This window comes from Peromyscus maniculatus, chromosome 8 (genome assembly GCF_049852395.1).
Source record: "Peromyscus maniculatus bairdii isolate BWxNUB_F1_BW_parent chromosome 8, HU_Pman_BW_mat_3.1, whole genome shotgun sequence".
In the NCBI taxonomy this organism is placed as follows: domain Eukaryota; kingdom Metazoa; phylum Chordata; class Mammalia; order Rodentia; family Cricetidae; genus Peromyscus; species Peromyscus maniculatus.
The window spans coordinates 96,646,715-96,669,025 of record NC_134859.1 but is presented as its reverse complement, the minus strand read 5'-3'; the positions used below and the strand labels follow the sequence as shown (position 1 = coordinate 96,669,025).

Genomic DNA, 22,311 nt, shown 5'->3' with positions numbered 1-22,311 from the left:
AGCTCTGGTTTTCAAGACTGGTCCCAAGCATTGCTTCTCTTCAGCCTTTGCTGAGCTGCTTCTGTTCAGAGTCAATTGTTCCTACTATGCATGGGGAGGCAGGCTGCACTTTAGAGCCTTGGATTTTAGGACAGTTTCTTGAGCCTCCAATAAGCATTTCACTGTTGTGTAGACTATTAGTGCAATGTTGAGTACTTACTTTCCTTTTGGGAGTCTGCAGTCTTGGTTCATGCTTTGTGGATAGTGCCTTTATGATCATCCCCTCCCTCCCGCCCCCCCCCCCCCCCCCGCCATGATTCTGAGCCCTGAGATGCTGAAAGGCTTTCAGATCAACATTTCACACGTGTTATGACCCATTTCCTGAAGGGTGAAGTGCATCCTGCCTGATTCCACTGGGCAAGGACTCTTGGAAGTTTGTACCCACTGGCTTCTATATGGCCCTGCGTGACTTTTCCCACTGTTGATTTTGCTTTGTGCCTTTTCACTGTAACACATAGCCACACAGATGACTATATACTGAATCCTCCATGAAAATCACTGACTGGCTTGTTTTGGGACTTTCCACCACATGTACCACATGCCTCATGCAGATTCTTCCTTGCATTAAAATCTCATACTTTCCAGTAGTCTTATTTATGTCACTCACTTTGTCATGAAGGGTGGGCCTGTCCCAGCCACCTCGTCACTCCTTGGTTATCTAGATACTGAGTTCTGCTGCCCAGCAGAGGATATTCTTCTATCTACAGATGCTAGACATCACCTCCAGAAGCCACAGATTCAACCCATCGCCCCGGGAGGATGTTAGAACATGAAACTGGTGTCAGGGCAGATTTGGGCATCCCTTTCTAAGAGAGCCCTTGCAGCAGCAGTCTGTTTATCAAGCTGTCTTTTCCACAGGTGATGGCTCAGATACAATGAGATCCCTATCAAGCATATTTGGAAATCAGCCTAGCTTAAATGCCTCACTCCCCACCCTTCACTTTCTTTTTGAGGCAAGGTCTCACTGGCTGGCCTTAAACTCACAGAAATCTGCCTGCTTTTGCCTCCTGACTGCTGGAATTAAAGGCATTCATATTTTTTTTTTCTGGTAACCACCATATAGGCATAGGCTTCCACAGATCATATGCTTACAAGAGTGACCCCTATCAAGATGGCCTAACCTGTGGCTTTTTTTGGGTGATATTTATTTGTGTTCATGTAGCATATATGTATACACATGAATGCACACATGCCATAACATGCAAGTAGTCAGAGGGCAGTTTGTGAGAGTTTGTTTGCTCCTATTACATGGGTTCCTGGAACTGAACTGAAATTGTCAGGCTTAATGGCAAGTGCCTTTATCCACTGAGTTAGTGAGATGCAGTTGATTAATTAGAGCCCACTTGTGCCATGAGTAGTATGTTTGACAACAAAGTGGACATACATCTATAGCCCTACACCCATGTGTGTATGGGCAGCACTAACTGTACTCAGTCAGTTGAGGAGGAGGAGGAGGAAGAAGAAGAAGAAGAGATGAAGTTAAGAGGGGGACATGTCTGGGAGGTGCAGGAGTGGGTAGTGAGGGATGGACATAATCAAAATACATTGTATCATGTATACGATTATACGTTTTTAGAACTTACAAGTTGACATACAATCTTAACATAACCAACCTCCATGACAGCTCCCAGTGACCCCTGAATCCCATGTTCATGCCTCCTCATTAGGCTATGAAGGTAGTGAGGTATGGCTCCTGAGGCTGGGTTACAAAAGATATTACAGCTTCTATTTCCCTTCCTTACTCACCTACTCCAGGGGAGTCAGCTGTGTGAGGATGTGTAAGCGCTCTGATGAAGAGGACCATGTGGTCGGAAACTGATGTCTCCTGCCAACAGTCATGAGATAGCACTGCCTTGGAAGAGGAGTCTCCAGTTCCAACAAAGCCTTCAGATGGATGTAACCCTAATTGGGCTGGACCAACTATTTTCCTCTCTCTGACTTTACTTTCCCAGGGCTGCTCTATAGCTTGTGACTGGCTTTATTCCCCCACCCTCTCTCTCTGAAACAGGAGATTCTTATGGAGCCCTAGGTGGTCTCAAACTCAGAGATCCTCCTGCTTCTGCCTCTTGAGTGCTGGGATGAGAAGCATGTGATACACCCCTGACTCATTTTCTTTTTTCTTGTATCCTTGGAGACAGTGGGTTTTATTCTAGGATTTTATTTTCTAGTACAATTCTTTGTTGATTCATTTACCAACCCAACATTTCCATTTGGTCAGGCTCACATTCCCCCCTCTCCTCCAAGTGATTATTTCCATTCTTTCTGCAAATAATTATATATTTCTCAATGATACTGGATATTTACTGCCTGTGATGTACTTAGGAGGAACGACAAAGAGGAAGAAGAGCAAAGATATTTTGTTCATTCCCTTTTCTGTAGATTTGTGTGAATGAGTATGTGCGGCCATGTTTGTATACACACCATGTGCATGCAATGCATTCCCTTTTCTGTAGATTTATTCGAATGAGTGTGTGTGGCCATGTTTGTATACACACCATGTGCATGCAATGCATTCCCTTTTCTGTCCATTTATGCGAATGAGTGTGTGTGGCTATGTTTGTATATGCCCCATGTGCATGCAGTGCCTGAAGAGGCCCTTTTCAGAGCATCAGATTTCCTGAAACTGGAGTTATAGATGTTTGTGATTGTGAACCACCACGTGCAGGGAACTGAACTGAGGTCCTCTGCAAGAGTAGCAAGCACTTTTAAGCACTGAGCCATCTCTTCAGCCCCTCCTTTCCCTTTCTAAATGTTTTATGGCTTGTGGTACTTTCTCCTGAATGTTTCTAAAACTGGAGCTATCTTTACTGAAACCTTTCATACAATTTTCAGAAAGTGGATGTGAAATGCCTTTTGGGAAAGGAGGATGCCTTCTGCACAGGGCATGCTCACGTGACTGATTCCTATATACCAACATCTTCCAAGATATGTTCCTGGAAAAAATAAACAGAACCTGGAGTCATATTAATAAGGTATTATTACTCAAAGGTTTTTGGTGAAAAAGATTGGGGAACAGCAGACTAAAGTTGAGTGAGTTCTAGTTACTTCAGGTTTTCCAGGAATGTTTTCATATTGTTGTGTGGAGACTCTAGTTCCAACTTTCTTGTTCATCTCTCATTTCCTTCTCAGGACCACACTGAAGCAAAGCTTCTTTACATAAAGCGCACAGTGGGGCATGATAGCAGATCGTCTCATTTCAAATTGTAGACACTGGGGTTCCCAAAAGGTTAGGTAGGGAGGTAGCACCTGTGGTAAGAGCTGCTTGTGGGGAACATCGAACCAAGGCAAGCATTCTAGCTAAGCAACCCAACCTGATGGCAGTTGCATTCCTCCTTGGCGAGACCGTGGATTTGACATGGTCACTCTCCTCTCCCAGAGCTAGGGCCTTGTGGCTCTCACTCATTGCCTTCAGTCTGCACAGTTCTTCCAGGCTCCTAATCTGTCATCATCATCGATCCAAGTCATCTCTCTCATATCCAGTCACAACTAAAGTGCATTGTTAGTTACTTGACATTTATTATTTATTTATTTATTATTTATGGACAAGCCAATCTTTGTCTCAGATTCACACAAGCCCCAAGCCACATCCTTTTAAATTTGAGCGTACCATTGTTTTCTATCATTCATCTGGATGTGAGCGTTACGGAAAGGGAAGAGGGACACTTCTTGGGGTACCGGGAAGACAATCGCGTGGGAAAGGGAGCCTGGTATGGCGCTCCCTTGCCGTACTCTAATCCCGCAGGGTGCAGATTGCGCACAGAAGGCGCGACCGACAGTCCCAAGCAAGAGAGCCGAGCCAAGGGTCAGGAAACTACCAGGATTAGCGCCACCGAACGTACAGCAGCAGCGCGGGGTAGGGCGGGGCCGGAAGTGAGCTGCGGGCGGAAATCCTCCTCCGGAGCCTAAGCTTCCTCTCTAGGAGTGTGGAGGTCTCCACATCTCCTTGGTTCCGTGGCGGGAAGGGATCGCCCATTAGGCTCTTGGGGACTCCCTACCGTTGGTGCCGGAGAGTTGTGTCATTACCGCTTTTTAAAAAACAAAACAAAACAAAAACAACGAAGATGCCGGAGCACAGTAGGGCTAACCCGTCAACAAGTTCCCTACCCCTCATTTCCTCCGTATACACACACACACACACACATTTAAAATTATGTGCTTTTGAGTGTGTACACGTATTTTAAAATTTTTATATTTAATTATGTGTTTGTGGATGTGCACATGTGTTTAAATTTTATTTTCTTTTTAATTTTGTGTCTGTGTGTGCTGGTGCTCTCGGAGGCCAGAAGAGGTCCCCTGGAGCTGGAGTTATATGTGGTTGTGGGCCACCTGATGTGGGTGCTGGAATGGGACTCAGGACTTCTGTGTGTAATTTGTACTCCTAGCAGCTGAGCCAACTCTTCAGTCTGTGTGTGTGTGTGTGTGTGTGTGTGTGTATTTTCCTTTTCATGCAACACACAGGAAAACACTAAACAGTGATGATATAATAATAATAATAATAATAATAATAATAATAATAATAATATAACCGAGCAGTGGTGGCGCACGCCTTTGATCCCAGCACTCAGGAGGCAGAGCCAGGCGGATCTCTGTCAGTTCGAGGCCAGCCTGGGCTACAGAGCAAGGTAGGCGCTAAAGCTACACAAAGAAACCCTGTCTCGAAAAAACAAAAACAAAAAAGTAATAATAATAATAATAAAAATAATATAATTTCATCTGTGAAGCCTCTTGGCTTTGAACCCAGGCTGGTGCTGCACTTCCGCTCTGGACTCTTCTAACAGAACCAGTCTCTTTGTCCCTTCACCTGGGGCACGAACAGGCACAGCTCTCCCTCTGCTTCCTTCCCTGACCCCAGCTGGCTCATCTGTTGATTCACAGTTTCAGGTGGGCCAACTTTTATACACTTATCTGTGTTTTCTACTCCAAAAATAGGGAAAATGGACACAACTGTAGCTGCTGAATGCAGAAAAAATAGGTTGAATAATGTGTAGCATCCAATTCCCGAAAGAGTGTAGCAAAACTAGTTCATTTGGGTGGTGGGTTGTCAGCGTGTACAGACCTGGTGAGGAGCTGCTTGGCGTTCTAGAGCAAAGCCATTGAATGTGTTCACCACCCTTCCTCATAGCATCCCACTTGTGGAAAATTTATTCTAAGCAAACAATACAAGAGAAAGGAAAAGCTGCATTTCTGAAGTAATTCAGAAAGTATTTATTTTATGCATATGAGTATTTTGCCTGCATGCATGTCTGTGCAGCATGTGTACGTTTGGTGCTGATGGAGGCCAGGGGAGAGTATCAGGTCTCCTAGAATTGGGATTTCAGCCAGTTAGGATCCATCAGGTGGTGCTGGGAGTTGAACTAGGTTCTCTGGAAGAGCAGCCAGTGCTTTTAATCACTGAGCCAACTCTCCAGCCCTCTGGAGTAATTTTTACAATGAACAAGTGTTGATTTTGATCGCCCTACTTTCAGTTTGCTTTTTCCTGATTTTAACACAAAGATTTTTTTCTCTCAGAAACCAGACAGTTACCAATACATATCTAGGGCGGGCACATGCCCCAGGCCTGCACAATCAGAATTTTCCAGCCTGGTAAAACATTAAGCAGGAAGGGAGGAGCTGTCCTGGAAGGGTCCCAATCCTGTCTGCAGCACAGCAAGACCATGGATTTAAGCTTGTTATGCAGCCTCTCGAGGTCAGTGGAGTTGTTCACTAATAAGCAAGACTTGATGGAGTTGTGGGTGGGAGTGAGGCAGGTGAGCGCCTAAGTGCTGCTGTTGCTCCTGACCCACTCGCCTCGTTAGGACCAGTGCTTCCCATGGCCCTTCCCACTCTGCCTTTCTGTTCCTTTTGTCTTCCACGTACTCCAATGTCATCTCCTGCATTGTCCTGGAAGTTTTGCTTCATGTTCTTCATCAACTGGAAGTATCCTGAGAACAGGACTATGTCTCATTCAAACCAAACCAAACCAAAACAAAAAATCCTTTGGTCCTGAACATAGTTCCCACTCTAGAGATGGTGTCCATCTATTTAAAAAAAAATCTAATATAGCAGGGAAAGCTGAAATTTTTTTTAAAAAAATGCAATACACCCCAACAACAACAACAACAACAACAACAAAGTAAATATGAGTCTGGATGACTTGGCAGTTAAGAGCACTTACTGCTCTTGCAGAGTTGACAGAGTTGGGGATTCCCAGCACCCACATGGTGGCTTACAATTGCCTATGACTCTAGTCCTAGGAGGATGTGACACCCTCTTTTGGCCTCTGTGGGCTTTTGAACACCGGTGGTACACATAAACTCATGAAGGCCAACCACACACATTAAATGAATGAATAAGTAAATAAATCTTTAAAAAGTAAATAGAACCACATGGCATTAGAAAATTCTCTTGTAAAAAGTGGTTTATCTAGTCAATACAAAGTAGAAAGGGCTCCCTTCCTTGCTCTTCCCTTCCTCCCTCAATCCCTCCTTCTCTCTCTCTCCTCTCCCTCCGTGTGTGTACATGTGCATGTGTGTGGAGGCCAGAAGTCAATGACAGGTCCAGTGAGCTCTGGGGATCTGCCTATCTCTACCCTCTTCCGAAGCTCTGGGGCTACAGATGTACCACCATGCCTGGCTTTTCCACAGGTATGGGGGTCCAAACTCAGGTCCTAGGATTGCATGGCAATCACTTTACCCAGTGAGCCATTTTCCCAGCCTGAGAGGGACCTTAAGACCCAGCAAGACAGTTTCTTCATTCGGTGCACTGAGAAGTGAGTAAGGTCAGGCAAGATCAGAAATGCTTTCTAGTGGGGCATGGTTATCTGTCTTCTGATGATGATATTGGACAAATGCCATTGGCATTCATTTCTCTACCATACAAGACTTCTTTGGAAACATGTCTGCCTAAAACTCAAAAATTCTTATAGTTGGAAAAGATGGATTGGAACATTAGTTTACATTCATAGTGTAGAGCTCATTTAGAACTCATAGACCACAACTGTCAAGACTACAGTTGCTCCAAAGACACTGGTCCTGAGAGAACCTGTTCAGTTTATGGAACAATTACAGTCCATAGAAAGACTTTGAACAGAGTTGTAATTGGTCTTAATGTAACTGTCTTCAGTTAAATTTGGGCTACCCATTGTTTTCTCTCTTGAAGGTTGATATGGGGCTGGCAAGATGGCTCAGCAGTTAAGAGCACTCACTCCACAAAAGATTCAATTTAGTGTTTGCAGGGAAGTTCGAATTTTGAACCCAAAAGGCTACCAAAGATGAGGAGAAAGTAAAGTCCCAGAGGTGGCATGGCCAAGCAGGCTGAAAGCACAATCCCAGAGAACCGACTTTCCACTGCTGTTATCACACCTCTCTCTTATTCACATATCTTCACTGCCTCCCACTTGCCTCCCTAATATGGTTCATTCTTTCAGAGTCTGCCCCATTAGATCTTTGAGCCACAGAGTCACTGTTCCTCAACCAGAGGGCTCAGCAGATGGAGTGAGATGGAGACAGATAAGGAGGCAGATGATGGACAGGATAGGTAGAAAGCAATATTAGAATCAAAAGAAAAGAGCACAAGGGGAGGCTGATCTTCAAAAACAACATCTAACTCAAGTGTAAGCCATAGATGTCCAACATTTTTCTTGCAGGGCATTGGGTGGGGTGGCTTACAGCTGTAGTCCTTGTACTTGGGAGGCAGAGACAGGAGTGCTGAGAGCTTGAGGTCAGCCTGGGCTACATAGGGGGTTTCAGGCAAGCTGGTACTGGAGAGTGAGACTCTGTCCCCAGAAAGAAGACAGTTGTGGTAGTTAGAATGAGAGTGGCCCCATAGGCTCATATAATTTGAGTGCTTAGCATCAGGGAGCGGCACTACTTGAGAAGGATTAGGAGGTGTGGCCTTGTTGGAGGATGTGTGTCACTGGGGGTGGGCTTAGAGGTATCTAAAGCTCATACCAAGCTCAGAGTCTCCCTTTCTGTCAGCGGATCAGGATGTAGCTCTCAGCTACTTCTCCAGCATCATTTCTGCCTGTGTGCTGCCATGCTTCCAGCTATGATGATAATGGACTAAACCTTTGGAATGTTCAGTAAGCCCCCAATGAATGCCTTATTTCATAAGACTTGCCTTAGTCATGGTGTCTCTTCACAGTAAGAGAACAATGACAAGCCAGCATGGTGGCATACACCTGTAATCTCAGTGCTTGGGTCAGAAGCTGGATAACCAGAGTCTAAGATAATCTTTAGCTCTGAAGCAAATCTGAGGCCAGCCTAAGCTACATGAGACCCTATCTCAAAAAACCACCCTCCCCCAAATGGAAACTTCTTTCAGGGTTTAGTATTTTTCCCCTTGTTTTGCTGGTGTATACTCTTCCTCCACCCCTCCTACCTCCCTGGAAACCAAGGAAAAAAGGGCTGGAGGAGCAGGAACTTGGGTAGTCCTTCACTCTGGAAAGCTATCAGATTGACACTTGTCACTTAAAGCTTTTGGCTCCTGTTTTAGTTACTTTTCTATTGCTGTGACAAAACACCACGACCAAGGCAACTTAAAAAAGGAAGCATTGGATTGGGCTTGCAGTTTCAGAGGTCAGAGTCCATGATGGCCGAGCAAAGGTGTGCAGTGGTAGGAACAGCTGAGAGCTCACATTTTCATCTGCAAGTAGGCAGATGGGAGGGAACTCAAAATGGTATAAGTCTTTTGAAACCTCAAAACCAGCCCCTGGGGGTATACTTCCTTCAGCAAGGCCCCAAACCTCCTAATCCTCTCCAAACAACCACCAACTGAAGAACAGGTATTCAAACACATGAGCCTGTGGGGGCCGTTCTCATCGAAACCACCACAGCTCCTTACCCAGGAAGATGGTCGCTTCCAGGAGTACGTGTGAGTCACAGAAATGCCAAGGTCACCAGGAAGATCTTGGGGTCACTTTAGCAGAGGACATTGTAATAGCTACTTTTGCATAGCTGTGATGACACCTGACATAATTTTTAAAATACATTTTAATATATGTAGTGGGTAGCCATTCCAGCTTTGATCTGGAAGTTCCAATCCCCATTGAGGCTTCGGTAACTGTCACACCTACAAGGTGGGGGCCAAGAGAAGACCCTGAAGACCCGTGATCCAGATGCACCGCCCCTCTTGGTTCCTGGACCCTGGACGCTGGAGGTAGACCGAGCAGAGTTCTCCAGAGAACACTGCCGCCGGACTGCGCTACGTCTTTCTCAGACCTTGCAACCTATCCCTTCACTTGTAAGTTACACCACTAAATAAGCCTCGCTTTTAACTACGTGGAGTGGCCTTAATAATTTCACCAATAAATATATTTATTTAGTGTGTGTGCACACACTCAAGAATGGCATGGCAAACACTTGTGGGTCGGGGTCAATTTATGGGAGCCAGCTCTCCCATTCCACCATGTATGTCCCAGAGATCCAACTCAGGCTGTTAGGCTTGGCAGTGGGCACCACTGTGCCAGTTCATTGGCCCATAACCAGCTTTTAAAAGAAGGAAGGTTTTATTTTGGCTCATGAATTCGAAGAGCTCTATCTATGTTCATTTGCCTCCATGCACTTGGTCAGAAAATCATAGCAGTGGCTGTGTATGGACTGAGGAGAGATGTTCACAGTATGGAGGCCAAGAAGCAGAGAGAATGAAATGACATATGAAGTGGTCAGGACAAGAGATAGTCCTAAGGACATGCCCCCAGTGACCTACTTCTCTAACAAGGCCCCATCTACTTCCTTTCACCACTTCCCAATAATACTATCATACTCATTCATTCATTCATTCATTCAGGGGAGAACACAATTTGACATCCAATGCATTCCTTAATCATGTCGCATCTTATTTTTTGAGGCAGGGTCTCTCATCAAACATGGTGCTTGATGATTTAACAGAATGGCTGGTTTGCAAGCCCCTGGGATTTTCCAGTTCTTCCTCCCCAGGGATTATAGATATGCACCAGCAGGATTTTCCTTCTCTTCCTCCTCTATTTCTTCCTCTTTCTCTTCCTCCTCCTCCTGTTTTTTTAGTGTAGGTTCTGAGAGAGCAAACTCAGGTCCCCATGCTCACACATCGAGCACTGTACTGAATGAGCCATCTCCCAGCCTCAATACTATCTATCATGTTATGAATCCACACAGGAGTCATTCATACATTAGGGCAGAGCCTTTATGATCTAGTCATCTCTTAGAAATACCATTATACCTTCAGACGTATGCTGTGCTAATCTCCAGTTCTTATTCGTTCTGATTAAGTCGACAGTTTAAACTAGGCATCACAGGATGGTATCCATCCTGTTTATGTACACTTTTCAGGTTGGGCACTTTTGACCAGAGAAGGGGATTTCTATATGACAAATGTAAATATGGTACATCAAGGAGTAGTTTTCTCAGGGTCTCTTGTCCTGAAACTGTCTCTCTTGCCCGTTCCCTCATGCCCATCCCTCTGTGACTGCTGTGGCAGGCGTGGCTGTGGTATGGCAGTGGTAGTTCTCTCTCTCTCTCTCTCTCTCTCTCTCTCTCTCTCTCTCTCTCTCTCTCTCTGGTTTTTGAGACAGGCTATCACTATGCAGCTCTGGCTGTCCTGGAACTCACTGTGAAGACAAGGCTGGCCTTGAATGCATGGAGATCTGACTGTGCTTTCGGAGTGCTGATATTAAAACTGTGCTCCACCACCACACTGGCTTAGTGCTCAGCTCTTGAATGTCTGCTTTGTGGCATCCTATGTGGTCTAAGTGCAGAGAGGCTCACTTTATAGGGGCACTAAATGGCACCCTCAACCATTTGGGGGCTGGCTTATTTTAAAAAGGAATTTGACTTAGAATATTAACATCATAGACTTTAAAACTGAAGGTTACTTTAATTCAAGCCTGGATCCTTCTTGTTACTAGCAAAAGGAAGAGGTTAGGTAATTTGATCAAACTCACCCATAAACTAATCCATAGCAACAGAAAGCAGATCTGGATTGTGTGGGAGAGGTCACAAGAAGACTTTTGAAGGTAATAGATATATTCTCTACCTCGATTGTGTGTGTATTGTTTTGTACATATGTTAAAATTTATCTGATTATACATTTCAAATGTGAGCAGTTTATTGTACACCAATTACACCTTGATGAAGCTACTCAAAACACCCTCCATTTTGTCAGGGGCAGAGCAGCGGCTCCAGGACACATCTTGTGTCTTGAAGCCTTCACATCCCCTTATGAAACCTGGGGCTTTCTTAAACCAGGCTATTTTACATTGTAAAAATGTGTCTTTCCATAGTGCCAATAAAAAATTCTATAGAGGCTGGAGAATTGGCTCAACAGTTAAGAGCACTGGCTATTCTTCTGGAGGACCAGGGGTTCGATTTCCAGCACCCACGTGGCAGCTCACAACTGTCTAAAACTTCAGTCCCAGGGATATGCCGCCCTCTTCTGGTTGCCAATGACACTGCATGCACATGGTACCCAGATATACATATAGGCAAGACAGCCAAACACACAAAGTAATGAAAATAATTAAAAAATTTCATACTCCCAATTTTCTAGAAGGAAAATTAATAATGCACTTAAAAAAGATGAACAGGCGTCATTAGTTCGAGGCTGACTTGTTTGGTAGGCAGACAGAAGGGCACTCTGCTTAGAGGGAAGGAGGAAGGAGGAATTTTGTCCCCCTTTGTTCATTTCTAGTCATGCTTATAGAACATGCACCTAAATTAATTTAATTTAGGATAATAAAGACAAGATAAATGGGGTTTGTAATACAGGATTGGTTACCACTGGGCTAAAACAGTTTCCAAATAAGCCTTGGTTGAGGAAGATTTTTTTCTAGAAAGTTCCAATTCCTCTTTCTCCACCTCTGAGCCAACATGTAGGGTGCCAGGTGTGGATGATTTCTGGCCATCCAAATTTCTCTTTGGAGAAGGGTGTGAGCAGCCTCCACTTCATTTTGTTGAGTGTAGCTGGTCAGTCGGGTGCTTGGCTAGCCCCACACGGTCCCTTTGTGGAAAACTGGGCCTTAGTAGGTCTTCAAGAGGTGTTGTCTGTCTAGCAGGAGTAGGGAGAAATACTCAGCATCTAGGAAGATCCCCTCATTTCTATGTTTTATTTTTACATTTGCAAATGTCATATACACATGTGACAACTTCTAACAAGGCAGACTCACATGAATGCAAGTGGGAACAGTGTGGGCAGTGGCCCGGGGAGTCAGGTGAATCCAGCTCCATTCATGTCCCAGCCAGGGAGATGTCAGTTGTTACAGGAGTGGGTGGTGCCTGTGCAGAGCTGCTTAAAGTGCTCAAAGGCATGGGCTGTTGCTCCAAGACGTCTCTGGGCATCTGTGCCACCAGAGACATTTGTCCTCTGCAGCCGCCTCACAGTTTGTCTCTCCTGTGTCCCTTCCATCCCCAGTCATTCAGGCTTCTCTGCCGGACTCGGCTCTTGGAGGCTGACCCTAAAAATTTGCCCCACCCAGGCTGAGCTGTCCTTTTCATTGCAGGCTGGAATGGTGGCCGGTCACAACGGGAGACAGGGAGCAGGAAGAGAGACACTCAGAGCTTACCCCCTAAGAGTTCTGTCTGACAACAGCTGAGCCTCTCTGAGAAGACTGTCTCCTACTCAGGGCACCATCTCTCCTTCCTCTGGGTTGTGGTAATGGGAATACCTTCTCACACTTGTTTCTCTCTGGGCTTTTCCACATGGTCTAGTGATTCCTTTAACACTGGACCAGTTCTAAGAAATGACTTTGTGGAACTTCTGGCTTTAGAGCAGTCAGATGTAGCCACCCCAAGGAAATGAACCACTTAAGGTCCCCCCTTCCCTCCCAGATTGTAGAAGAAACACAAGGATGAGAGACAAGTCTTTTAAAGCTCTGTGTCCCTGGTGTTTGGTATAGTGCACTGAACTCTGCAGACACTCTATTGAGATGACCTTAGACCTAGGTGTTGAAGGACATTGCAGCTTGTGTGGATGACACACCATCATAAATAGAGTTGACTTTATTCTTCGGGGACAAGGTTCGTGGCACTAAAGATGACATTGCAGAGCATTTAGGACTGTGACCTAAGTTTAGGCTCTGAATCACATTCTTCCAATGATGACGAGGACACAGGATAACAGTGATGAAGAAGACGATAACAGAATCATTGTAACCCAATCACAGAAGGATTAGCTATTAGCACTAAGCCCTTCTGACTTCTTGCAAGGTGACATTGGATTTGCGGGTCAATCTCTAGGTTGAGGTATTATTTATATACCATGATGTGCTCTAATTTGAGCAGCATAATTGTTTGAGTATTAATAGATGAATTTACCAGTGTAACCACCAATCTCCTGTTAAGGTGGTCACCTTTAAAAAGATTTGTTGTGTGTACGTGTAAATATGTGCATATAGGTGTGTGTTTGTGTGGGTGCACGTCTGTGTGTGGGAAGGGTGGATGTGCGCATTCATGTGTGTAGGTGTGGAGGCCTGAGATCAACTTTGGGTATCATTTCTCAGGAGCCATTTACACTATTTTTTTTTTAAGATGGAGTCTCTCATTGCCTTTAAGCTCATCGAATAGGCTAGGCTCTGGTGGGTCAGAAATCCCCAGGGATCTGCCTGTCTCCTTCCAATGCTAGAGTTGTGAATGTACTTTAATGTTACTTAAAAAAAAAGTGGGTGCTGGAGATTGAAGTCAGGTCCTCATGCCTGCATGGCGAGTACTTTATCCACCGTGCTGTTCCAAACTCGGAACACTCGTATCTCTTTAGTGTCTCCCCTTCTTCCCCTTCCCATTCCATCACAGACCCAACCGCTCCAAACTGCACCAGCATTGTGAGCTGGTGTTCAGCGAACTCTGTGCTGCCACCTTCCAGTCATGCTGACTCTTGCTTCTGTATCCTTTCTTGTTTTCTTCCGGTATCTTCATTTGCCTGGGTCATGGTTGACTCCCCATTTTCCTTTAAGAGCCCTCCTCTGGACTGCCTCCATGATCACAATTGTCTTCCACCCAGACCAGAGAAAAGGTCTTTCCAAAGCCCTGTTGGGTTGTCTGGTTTCCGACATGTCTATATTGTGTTTTGAACTGGTATTATGCAGTTATCTTTTCCTCCATGAAACTGTAAGCTCCTCAAGACAGAAATGGGATCACAGTCTGCTTTGAATGCCAGACTTTTCAGCATAATGCATGGCATACAATGTAATTGTTGTTTAAATAGGTTAATGGCATCAATTTCTTTTCCAGGACATTACCTAAACCTTTCCTATCAAATTACATATTGGAGCATTTTGATTGCAAGGAACAGGGACTCAGCCATGTGGGAGATTCATAAAGCCACTCTTGCTCTTGGGAAGGCTCTGTCCCAGCTTTGCCCCAACGGACTTCTCACCCACCTCACAGCCTCTCTGTTGCTCTCTGCCTGCACAGTTCATTGGCTTCTCTGGGCTTGGTGGCTTCCTCTGCCCATCTTTCACTTCTCCTCCTTCTGAATTCAGCTTGCAGTTCACCCCAGAGCCTTCTTGTCTCCATTTGATCTGGCTCTGGTTGACATTTGCAAAAGTAATAATTTCACAAGCTCAACTTGAGCTTTTCGAAAGCACATCACAGGCTGGGGCGTGGCCTCTGGCACAACTTCCGGGCTGCTCTGGTCCAAAGAGCTAAGGAAGTTACTCTAAAATGTGATTGCTTGAGAGGGAAGCCTGACAGAAGAAGAAATGGCAGGGACAGTAGCAGGCTTTCCAAGACCTCTCCTATTCGAGAACTGAGCACAGTTCCTTGCATTTTTGCCCTTCTTTATTCCTGAACAATTTAAGTTCCCAAATCCGTCATCCCAGGAAGTCACTTCTGTTTTCTCTACTCAGAAATTTTAGAGTTGAGAAGTGCTGGTGCCGGAAGGAACCTTGGGCTTTGTTTGCTTATGTGTGTTCACCAACACTAACCTCAGAAGCTGTTCCGTGAAGAAAAGTCAAGACATTCCAGCTCTTTCCTGGGGTCCTAGCTCACATAAGGAATACACTTCTTGGAGGTCTGGTTTGATTGGTACGGGCTCTGGTCCTCTGCACCAACCAACCCCCGGAGAGCTCAGATCCTCTCTATTGAAGGTTATGAGGCAGGGGCTTCTGAAAGGGCTGCAAAGGCCACCAACCACGAGTCCTTTGGCACTGGCTGCCAACTTGAGTCAGTGTGATGTGGATGTGGATGTGAGCATGTTTCCCGAGCGTGTCTATAGCTTTCAGCAGATTCTTACAAATTAATATGGCCTGGAAGAACAAAAATAACGGATAAGGGCTTAGATGCTAAAGGCAGTTGCCTGAGCCCCACTGGGGCAAATGCCTTTGTTCTCTTCCGACTTAAACACGTTACATGCTACACTGGATGTCCATCCTGCTTGTGTAGACGGGGAAAAGTGGTTGATATGACCAAGGTCCTGATGGCTAACTAGGGGCTTCATCCTTTTGTTTTTCTAGATATGTGTCAATATAGGCCCATCAATTGGTGACAGTCCCCCCAGACAGGGTGACCCTGGGGGAGGCTGTGAATGTGTGGAGTGAGTGGATACTCTGAGACTGCAATGGGTGGTGGTGTGGGGTGCAGGGTTGTGCCCCTGGGCCCAAAGCCTAGAGGCTGGGGTGTTCTGCTATGAGGACAAAGACTCACCTCTTAGTCCAGTCAGTGCTGGCAGGCTCTCGTGAGTGGATACTCTGGAGGCCACTGCTCTGCTTCATCTGCTCAGTTTTTAGGTTCATTTAAAAGTGCTCTTAAGGGTCTGTTAGGAACAAACAAATGCAAGCAGCAGGAATGGGAAGTTAAATGTGATTTTCCCAAGGATAGACAGGTGAAGAGTGTATCAGCCTTTGCCACACTCTTCTCTCCTTGTGACCAACATTTTACCAATTAGTCTATTTATTGGGTCAATAAATAAAAGTCAACATCTAATATTTTTTTTTATTAAATACTTATTTAAGAACAATCACTCATCTGTGAAAAGCTCGACGGACACTTATATTGGATATCATGAACCTGTTTAAAATGTTTACTTCTCCCCTAAAGACATGGTTAGCGCTAAACTTACCCAAAGATGCCCGACTCTTGTGCAGGCTGGCCCGGGAAAGCCCGGTTCCCGCTGTGCTTTGTTGATCTGTACAAACTCCTCCTAGGTTAGCAAGGCTCACACACCTTGGGACAGATGCTCCAGCTTCAGCATCCCTGATGGGCCCTTCCTACCTGATGCTTGGTCCAGGTGGAGCGGGACGCCGCCCCCTGGTGGCAAGCGGGAGCCCGCGCAGTGCATGCTAATGAGCGCGTGGCGCTGCTCGCTGATTGGTTGGCGCGAATTCCAGCTGCTTTGCATGTCGGCGGGTGCGAGGGAGAGTCGAGGGGCGGCGGGCGGCATCCTGGGCCCTGCGCGCTCCGCTCTCTGCGCGTCCCGGTCCACGCCCAGGCTGGGGCGGACCAGGCTGGCTGGTGAACTTGGGGGTTTCCCCTCTTCGCTCCCATTCGTGTTGTGGTCGTGAATTCATCCAGGGTCCAGAATGACGATCCGACACCAAGGCCAGCAGTACAGGCCGAGGATGGCTTTTCTCCAAAAGGTACCCCGGGTGTCCCCACTGGGACCCTGGCAAGTGGGCGGGGACCCAGTAGGTGGAGTGTCCAAGGGAAGGTTGGGTAGGGGCAGAGGGCGTCCCTCTAGGTCGGTCCACGCTGCTCAATTGTAGTAAATGACTTCTTTGCTGTACGTGTTGCATGTAAAAACTATAATGATTTTCGCGTAAACTGTTTATAGTAGAGAATTTGAAGGCAGCTGTGATGGTCGGCCGGAGGCCGAAAACAACCTGTTACTCATAGAGGAGGATGCTTGAGGCTGCGCGGGGATTTGAGACAGCTGATATTGTTACAAGCTGTCAGTTATTAAATGAACATTTTGACCATTTTTTTCCCCAACACCAAGCGACAGGACTCTCCCCCGTCCCCCCCGCCCCGTGTGTGTGTGTGTGTGTGTGTGTGTGTGTGTGTGTGTGTGTGTGTGTGTGTGTGTAAAGGACCAGGAAAATGTGATCTGAGGGATTGAGAGCCCCCACCTTTGAGAATGACAATCTGTGTACAGTCTGAACCTTTTCCATTCGATGGCAAATGGCCAGCACAGGGTGTCCATCCACGGTGGAAATGTGGGAGGAGGAATGTACCTATGGGGTGATGTATCTGGAGACAGAGTGGTTCATTCTGTTCTGGGCTTTTGAGTTAGAGAGCGTGGGAAGAGACATGTACAGGATTAGGTCTCAGGTCACTTGTCTGTCCTACCTCTGGCTCATGCCACTTTTCACAGTGCAGTGTTCATTTGAGGATTATCCTGTTGAGTAGAATTAGCCCAATGCTTTGTGACAAGCTAGGTCCTGCCTTGAGCCCTGGGACTTAGCAACAGGGTGCATTGGTGACTAACTGTGCTAATCTACAAGATGGTAAAAGCCGGACAGTCCTGGGCACCTCAGGACATTCATCATACCCAGTCATCTTCGAGAAGCTGGGTGGAAGAGGTGTGAGGGTCACGCCGAGAACAGAAGAGAGTATTGTCTCACTCAGAAGAGTAAACAGTCAGCTCCCAGCTCTTAAAAAGACAAGGAACTGCCCGAGTCTGGTGTTCGAAAGTAAAACATCATCTTCAGATTGTGTCCCACGACTGTCTTCTCCCAGGCAGGGCGGCCCTGGCTTGGGGTCTTACAGTACCTGTCTGCAGTGCTCATGTGCTTATCCAGCCTCCTTCCCCCAAATCCCAGCATATTTTACCTCCACCCAGCCTTCCTCACCCCTCCCCAGGCCCCTCACCTCCTTCACAGTCTGTCCTCTTCTCCCCTCCATTCTACCTTCCTCGCCTTTACCTCAGGCCCCCTTCCCTCCATTTCACCTCCCCTTTCCCTCCCCCTCCCCCCACCCGAGCCCGTTCTTCCACACAGCTTTTGCCTTCTGCTCTCACCCTGCTTCATGCACCTTGTTGCCTCTCCTCTCCTCCATCCTTCATACACACTGGTTTTCTTCCGCAAACTGAGTGACCTCTTTCACACCATCCTCTCCTCCCTATTGGCTTCCCAGGCTCACGGGATACTGTCCGCTCCTTGCAGCCTGGCTGCTCAGGGTCCCGATTCCACTATCGCCCTGTCTCTACCTCTCACCCAACTCCCACTCCTGCCCTCCCAGAATAAGAGCAAAGCAGCCCAGGCACTCGGAGCTGACACTCATGAATGTTCTCATTTCTGTAGGAACCCCATACCCCTCCAGGCATCCTTGGGAACATCCCTTTCCCCCTCTGCCAGACTCCCGCTGCTCTGTGAAGCAGGCTAATCTGACTCCATAGGGAGAGTAACTCCTCTCTCTGGGTCTACAGACTCTGTCCTCCTTGCCCACAGTATTGCTTCCCTGTATGCCTCGTGCTGGCAAGGATCCTGTGTGCATCTCATCTGTGTTCACTGGGGTCCTGGGTTGGGCCACAGAGCCCCTTAGGTCAGCGGACAGAACAGAGCTCTACAGAACCTTAGGAACCCGTGGTGGGAGACCCTCAGCAATTATCCACCCGAGCTAGACAATCAGACTTTGAGAGAAGGGTCTGGAGCAGCAGAATGTGGACCCCGGTGCGGGCACCGTTCCCCACTCATTCACTGTGTGTTGTGATGTGTGCTGTGTCCAAGGTGGGCAAGGCTTTCCGTGAATTGTCTCGTTTATTTTGTCAGACAGTGGCCATTATCCCTTACAGGGAAAGATGCTGAGGCTCAGAAAGGTTAAGGGACTTGCCAGTCATACAGCCACAAATGACACTTGGAAGCAAGAAAGGAGTGGCCCTGTCTGCTCAGGTGTGATACAGTGGTCAGAGTTTTCCTATGGTGTAGGACCGGTGAGGGGTTGTGAGAAGGCCTCTGTGCTTGGGGGACACAGAGCTGAGAAATGAAGGATAAATGGGAGAGCCTAGGTGGGGAGAGAGAGAGAGAGAGAGAGAGAGAGAGAGAGAGAGAGAGAGAGAGAGAGAGAGAGAGAGGCAGACAGTCAGAGAGAGAGAGAGAGAGGCAGACAGAGAGAGTGAGGCAGACAGTCAGAGAGAGAGAGAGAGGCAGACAGTCAGAGAGAGAGAGAGAGAGGCAGACAGAGAGAGAGGCAGACAGAGACAGATAGAGAGAGACAGAGTGAGGCAGACAGTCAGAGAGAGAGAGAGAGAGAGAGAGAGAGAGACAGACAGACAGACAGACAGACAGAGAGGCAGACAGAGACAGATAGAGAGAGACAGAGAGAGACAGACTGCAGGAACAGAGAACATGTCCCTAAGGTGCCGAGGCACAAAGACACAGGAAATCCGGTGAGTTTGAGGATATGTTGTCCTGTAGTAGACATATTCTAAAGCACAGGAGAGGGCAGAGGGGTAGGTGGAGGCAGAGGGGACAATAATGAGCCCTTAGAATGCCTTGAAGGCAGTTTGAGCCCCTACCCACCCCAAGGAACCATTGCAAAGGTGGGAACAGACAAGTGACATGGCCGATGTAAATTAAGATGACCACTGGGGTGAGCCAGACGAGTGATGAACCATCTTCATTTCCCCTGAGTTAAGTGAGCTAATTTAAGGGTCTCCATACCCCTCATAACTCCAGACACCCTGGAAATGGGGGCTCTTCCCAAAGGCAGGGAGAATGATGCTGTTCAGAGGGACCTTTCCTCCTGTGAGCCAAAGGGTTTCTATCACACGTCTCCACCTCAGGCTCAGTGCAGTGTCTGATAATGCCCTTTAACCTGGTTGCTACTCATATGGGGTATCAGGGCTTGTTCAAAATGTGTTAAGGCCTGGGTTTGTGGTTCAGTTAATAGCATGTTTGTGTAGTATGCATGAAGCCCTGAATTCACTCCTCAGCACCACATACACTAGTTACAGTGGGGCATGCGTGCAATCCCAGTGCTTGGAAGGCGGAGGCGGGAGGATCGGAAGCTCAAAGCCAGCCTTGGCTACTGTCTTAGTCAGGGTTACTGTTGTGATAAAACACCATGACCAAAAGCAGCTTGGAGAGGTAAGGGCTTGTTTTGTATTCCACTCCAGGTAGCAGCTCATCACTGAGGGAAGTCAGGCCAGGAACCTGGAGGCAAGAACTGAAGAAGAGGCCACAGAGGAGCGCTGCTTACTGGCTTGCTCCCCAGTGCTTGCTCAGCCTGTTGTCTCATAGCATCCAGGACCACCAACTCAGGAGTGGCACTGCCCACAGTGAGCTGGGCCTTCCCACATTCATCCTTAACCAAGAAAATGCCCTATAGACTGGCCTACAGGCCAATCCTGTTGAGACATTTTCTTTATTAAGATTTCTTCTTCCAAAAGGACACCAGCTTGTGTCAGGTTGACATAAAAACTAGCCATCACAGCTACATAGTGAGTGTGAGACCTTGGCTTAAAAAGACAAATGTGACAGAAAGATGGAGACCTCCCTGCCAGGCCGTTCCTGTGGAATTAGCTGGCAACATGCGGTGAACTGAAGAGCAGAGATGAGTAGCTCTGACCCCATGGACCCTTACTTTGGTTCTGGTCCATATACCTCATTGATGCCATAGTCACCATCTTGGCCATTTTCACTTACCAGTGCCCTGGGGGTTCCTTGATGCCATGGGAAGGAGCCCTCTGCTAGGCAATTTAGCTTTTCTGGGTGGTTTCTGGTATCTTGCTTCTGCTTAGGTCGGGATTGGGAAGTAGAGGAAGTCAGGAGACCGAGGCAGAGGAAGGTATCACTCTCTCATACTATCCTTTTTATTTGGTATACAAAAGGAAGCAGTGCTAGGTGCCAGGTACGCCAAGGAGCTCTGAGTCCAGTGACAAAGTCATACTGAATAAACAAGGAGACGCGTGGCACATGGTTGTGGCAGCCATTGCTGGAGGATTCACCAGGGCAGGAGAAACAAGCTGTGCTTGGGATCCAGGGAGTAAGGTTTCACAAGGAGGCCTGTAACTGGGTTAGAAAAAATTACCAATGTTTTTCCAGGAAAACAGGAAGATGGACCACATTTTAGGCTGATATAAAATACAGACCTGTGGGATAGCCTGTTAATATGGAAGACGCCTTGAGGCTGGATCACCAGGCCCAGAGAGGGCCTGGGGTGGGTGTTGAGGTGGGTGGATGGGAAGGCTGGAGGTAAGAAAGGCTCACAGCTGGGGAGTCTCACATGACATGGTGAAGATTTGATGCTTTCTGTGTTTAATGAGATGCTGTTTGATGTCTTTAAAACGAGAGATGAATATGATAGGTTAGTTTACATGCTATGGGCTGATTCTGATGAGAGAGCATGAGTGCTTCTTGATACTGGCTGCATCTTAGAAAAACACTAATACCAAGCTAGGGTCTGATGTATCCCAGGCTGGTCTAAAAATTGCTATGCAGTGGAGAGTGACCTCAAACTTCTGATCCTCTTACCTCCATCTCCCAAGTGCTGGTATTACAGACGTGTGTCACCATACCCAGTTTATGCAGTGCTGGGAATCAAACCCAGGGTTTTATGCATTGTAGGTAGGCACCCTACCAACTAGGCCACATCCCTAGCCAAGCATTAGTCTTTCTAGAAGAGCTTCTTAGGTGGTTTGAACATACATTGGAAATAGTGGTCCCTGGGGATACTGGGCAACAATTGGATATATTATATATCCAACTTGGGATTTTACTAGCATGGACTACTAATTAATATTCTATAATGCACTGGCCACATCTCCAGCAAATAATGATCCCATTCAAAATGTTCATGGGACACTCTTTCTTAATTTAAGGGGCAGTATGGACATGGTGATTGGATGCCCAATCTTGCTCCTTAGGAGAATGATTTGGAGAACACACTGAAGGCCGTGGACCACCTGAGGCAGAGACAATAGTCCAGGGTGGGTTGGAGGACTTTCCAGTGGGGCAGGATTTAGTGGCCAGGTATGAGATGTGCAAGACACAAAAGCAGAATCAGTAGAAGCTGGACACTGTTGTCTTAGCTGGGTTTGCCTGCAATGCCTTGATGATCTAAGAACTGGGTGGAGAGAGCAGATTTTGGGTCAAGACCACCATGTAGCAGCCAAGCACAGAGGCTGGTATGCGTCTTTAATCTATTGAGTTGAGCTGAACGTGGCTTATTTACAAGGTCATACGCCCCTCAGTTAGAAAAACAACCCTGTGGTTTGGGGTCACGTTCCCTATCTCAATATAGGAAAACACTGATTATGACTGCCCCCCTGGGAGTCTTCTCCAGTGTAAAGGAAAATTCCAGCCCCTGAGATCTTCTACTGTGAGTGACAGCTCCTTAATGTGAGGAGCAGCGTGGGTGTGGTAGGTGGGATGTCAGAGCCATCAAAGCC

At 46.9% G+C, this 22,311-nt stretch overlaps 1 protein-coding gene across 2 annotated transcripts in view; it reads left to right on the top strand.

Moving 5' to 3' along the window:
* Rgs9 (regulator of G protein signaling 9) overlaps positions 1-22,311 on the top strand; it is a 104,211-nt gene that overhangs the window by 14,237 nt on the left and 67,663 nt on the right. Inside the window, exon 1 of one of the 2 annotated variants that reach the window (XM_006970472.3) lies at positions 16,341-16,561. The exons of the other annotated variant lie outside the window; for it this stretch is intronic. Coding sequence (XP_006970534.1) covers positions 16,505-16,561 — 57 coding nt within the window. The 5' untranslated portion in view covers positions 16,341-16,504. Of the gene's footprint in view, positions 1-16,340; positions 16,562-22,311 lie in introns of those variants that run through there. 2 annotated transcript variants of the gene reach the window in all.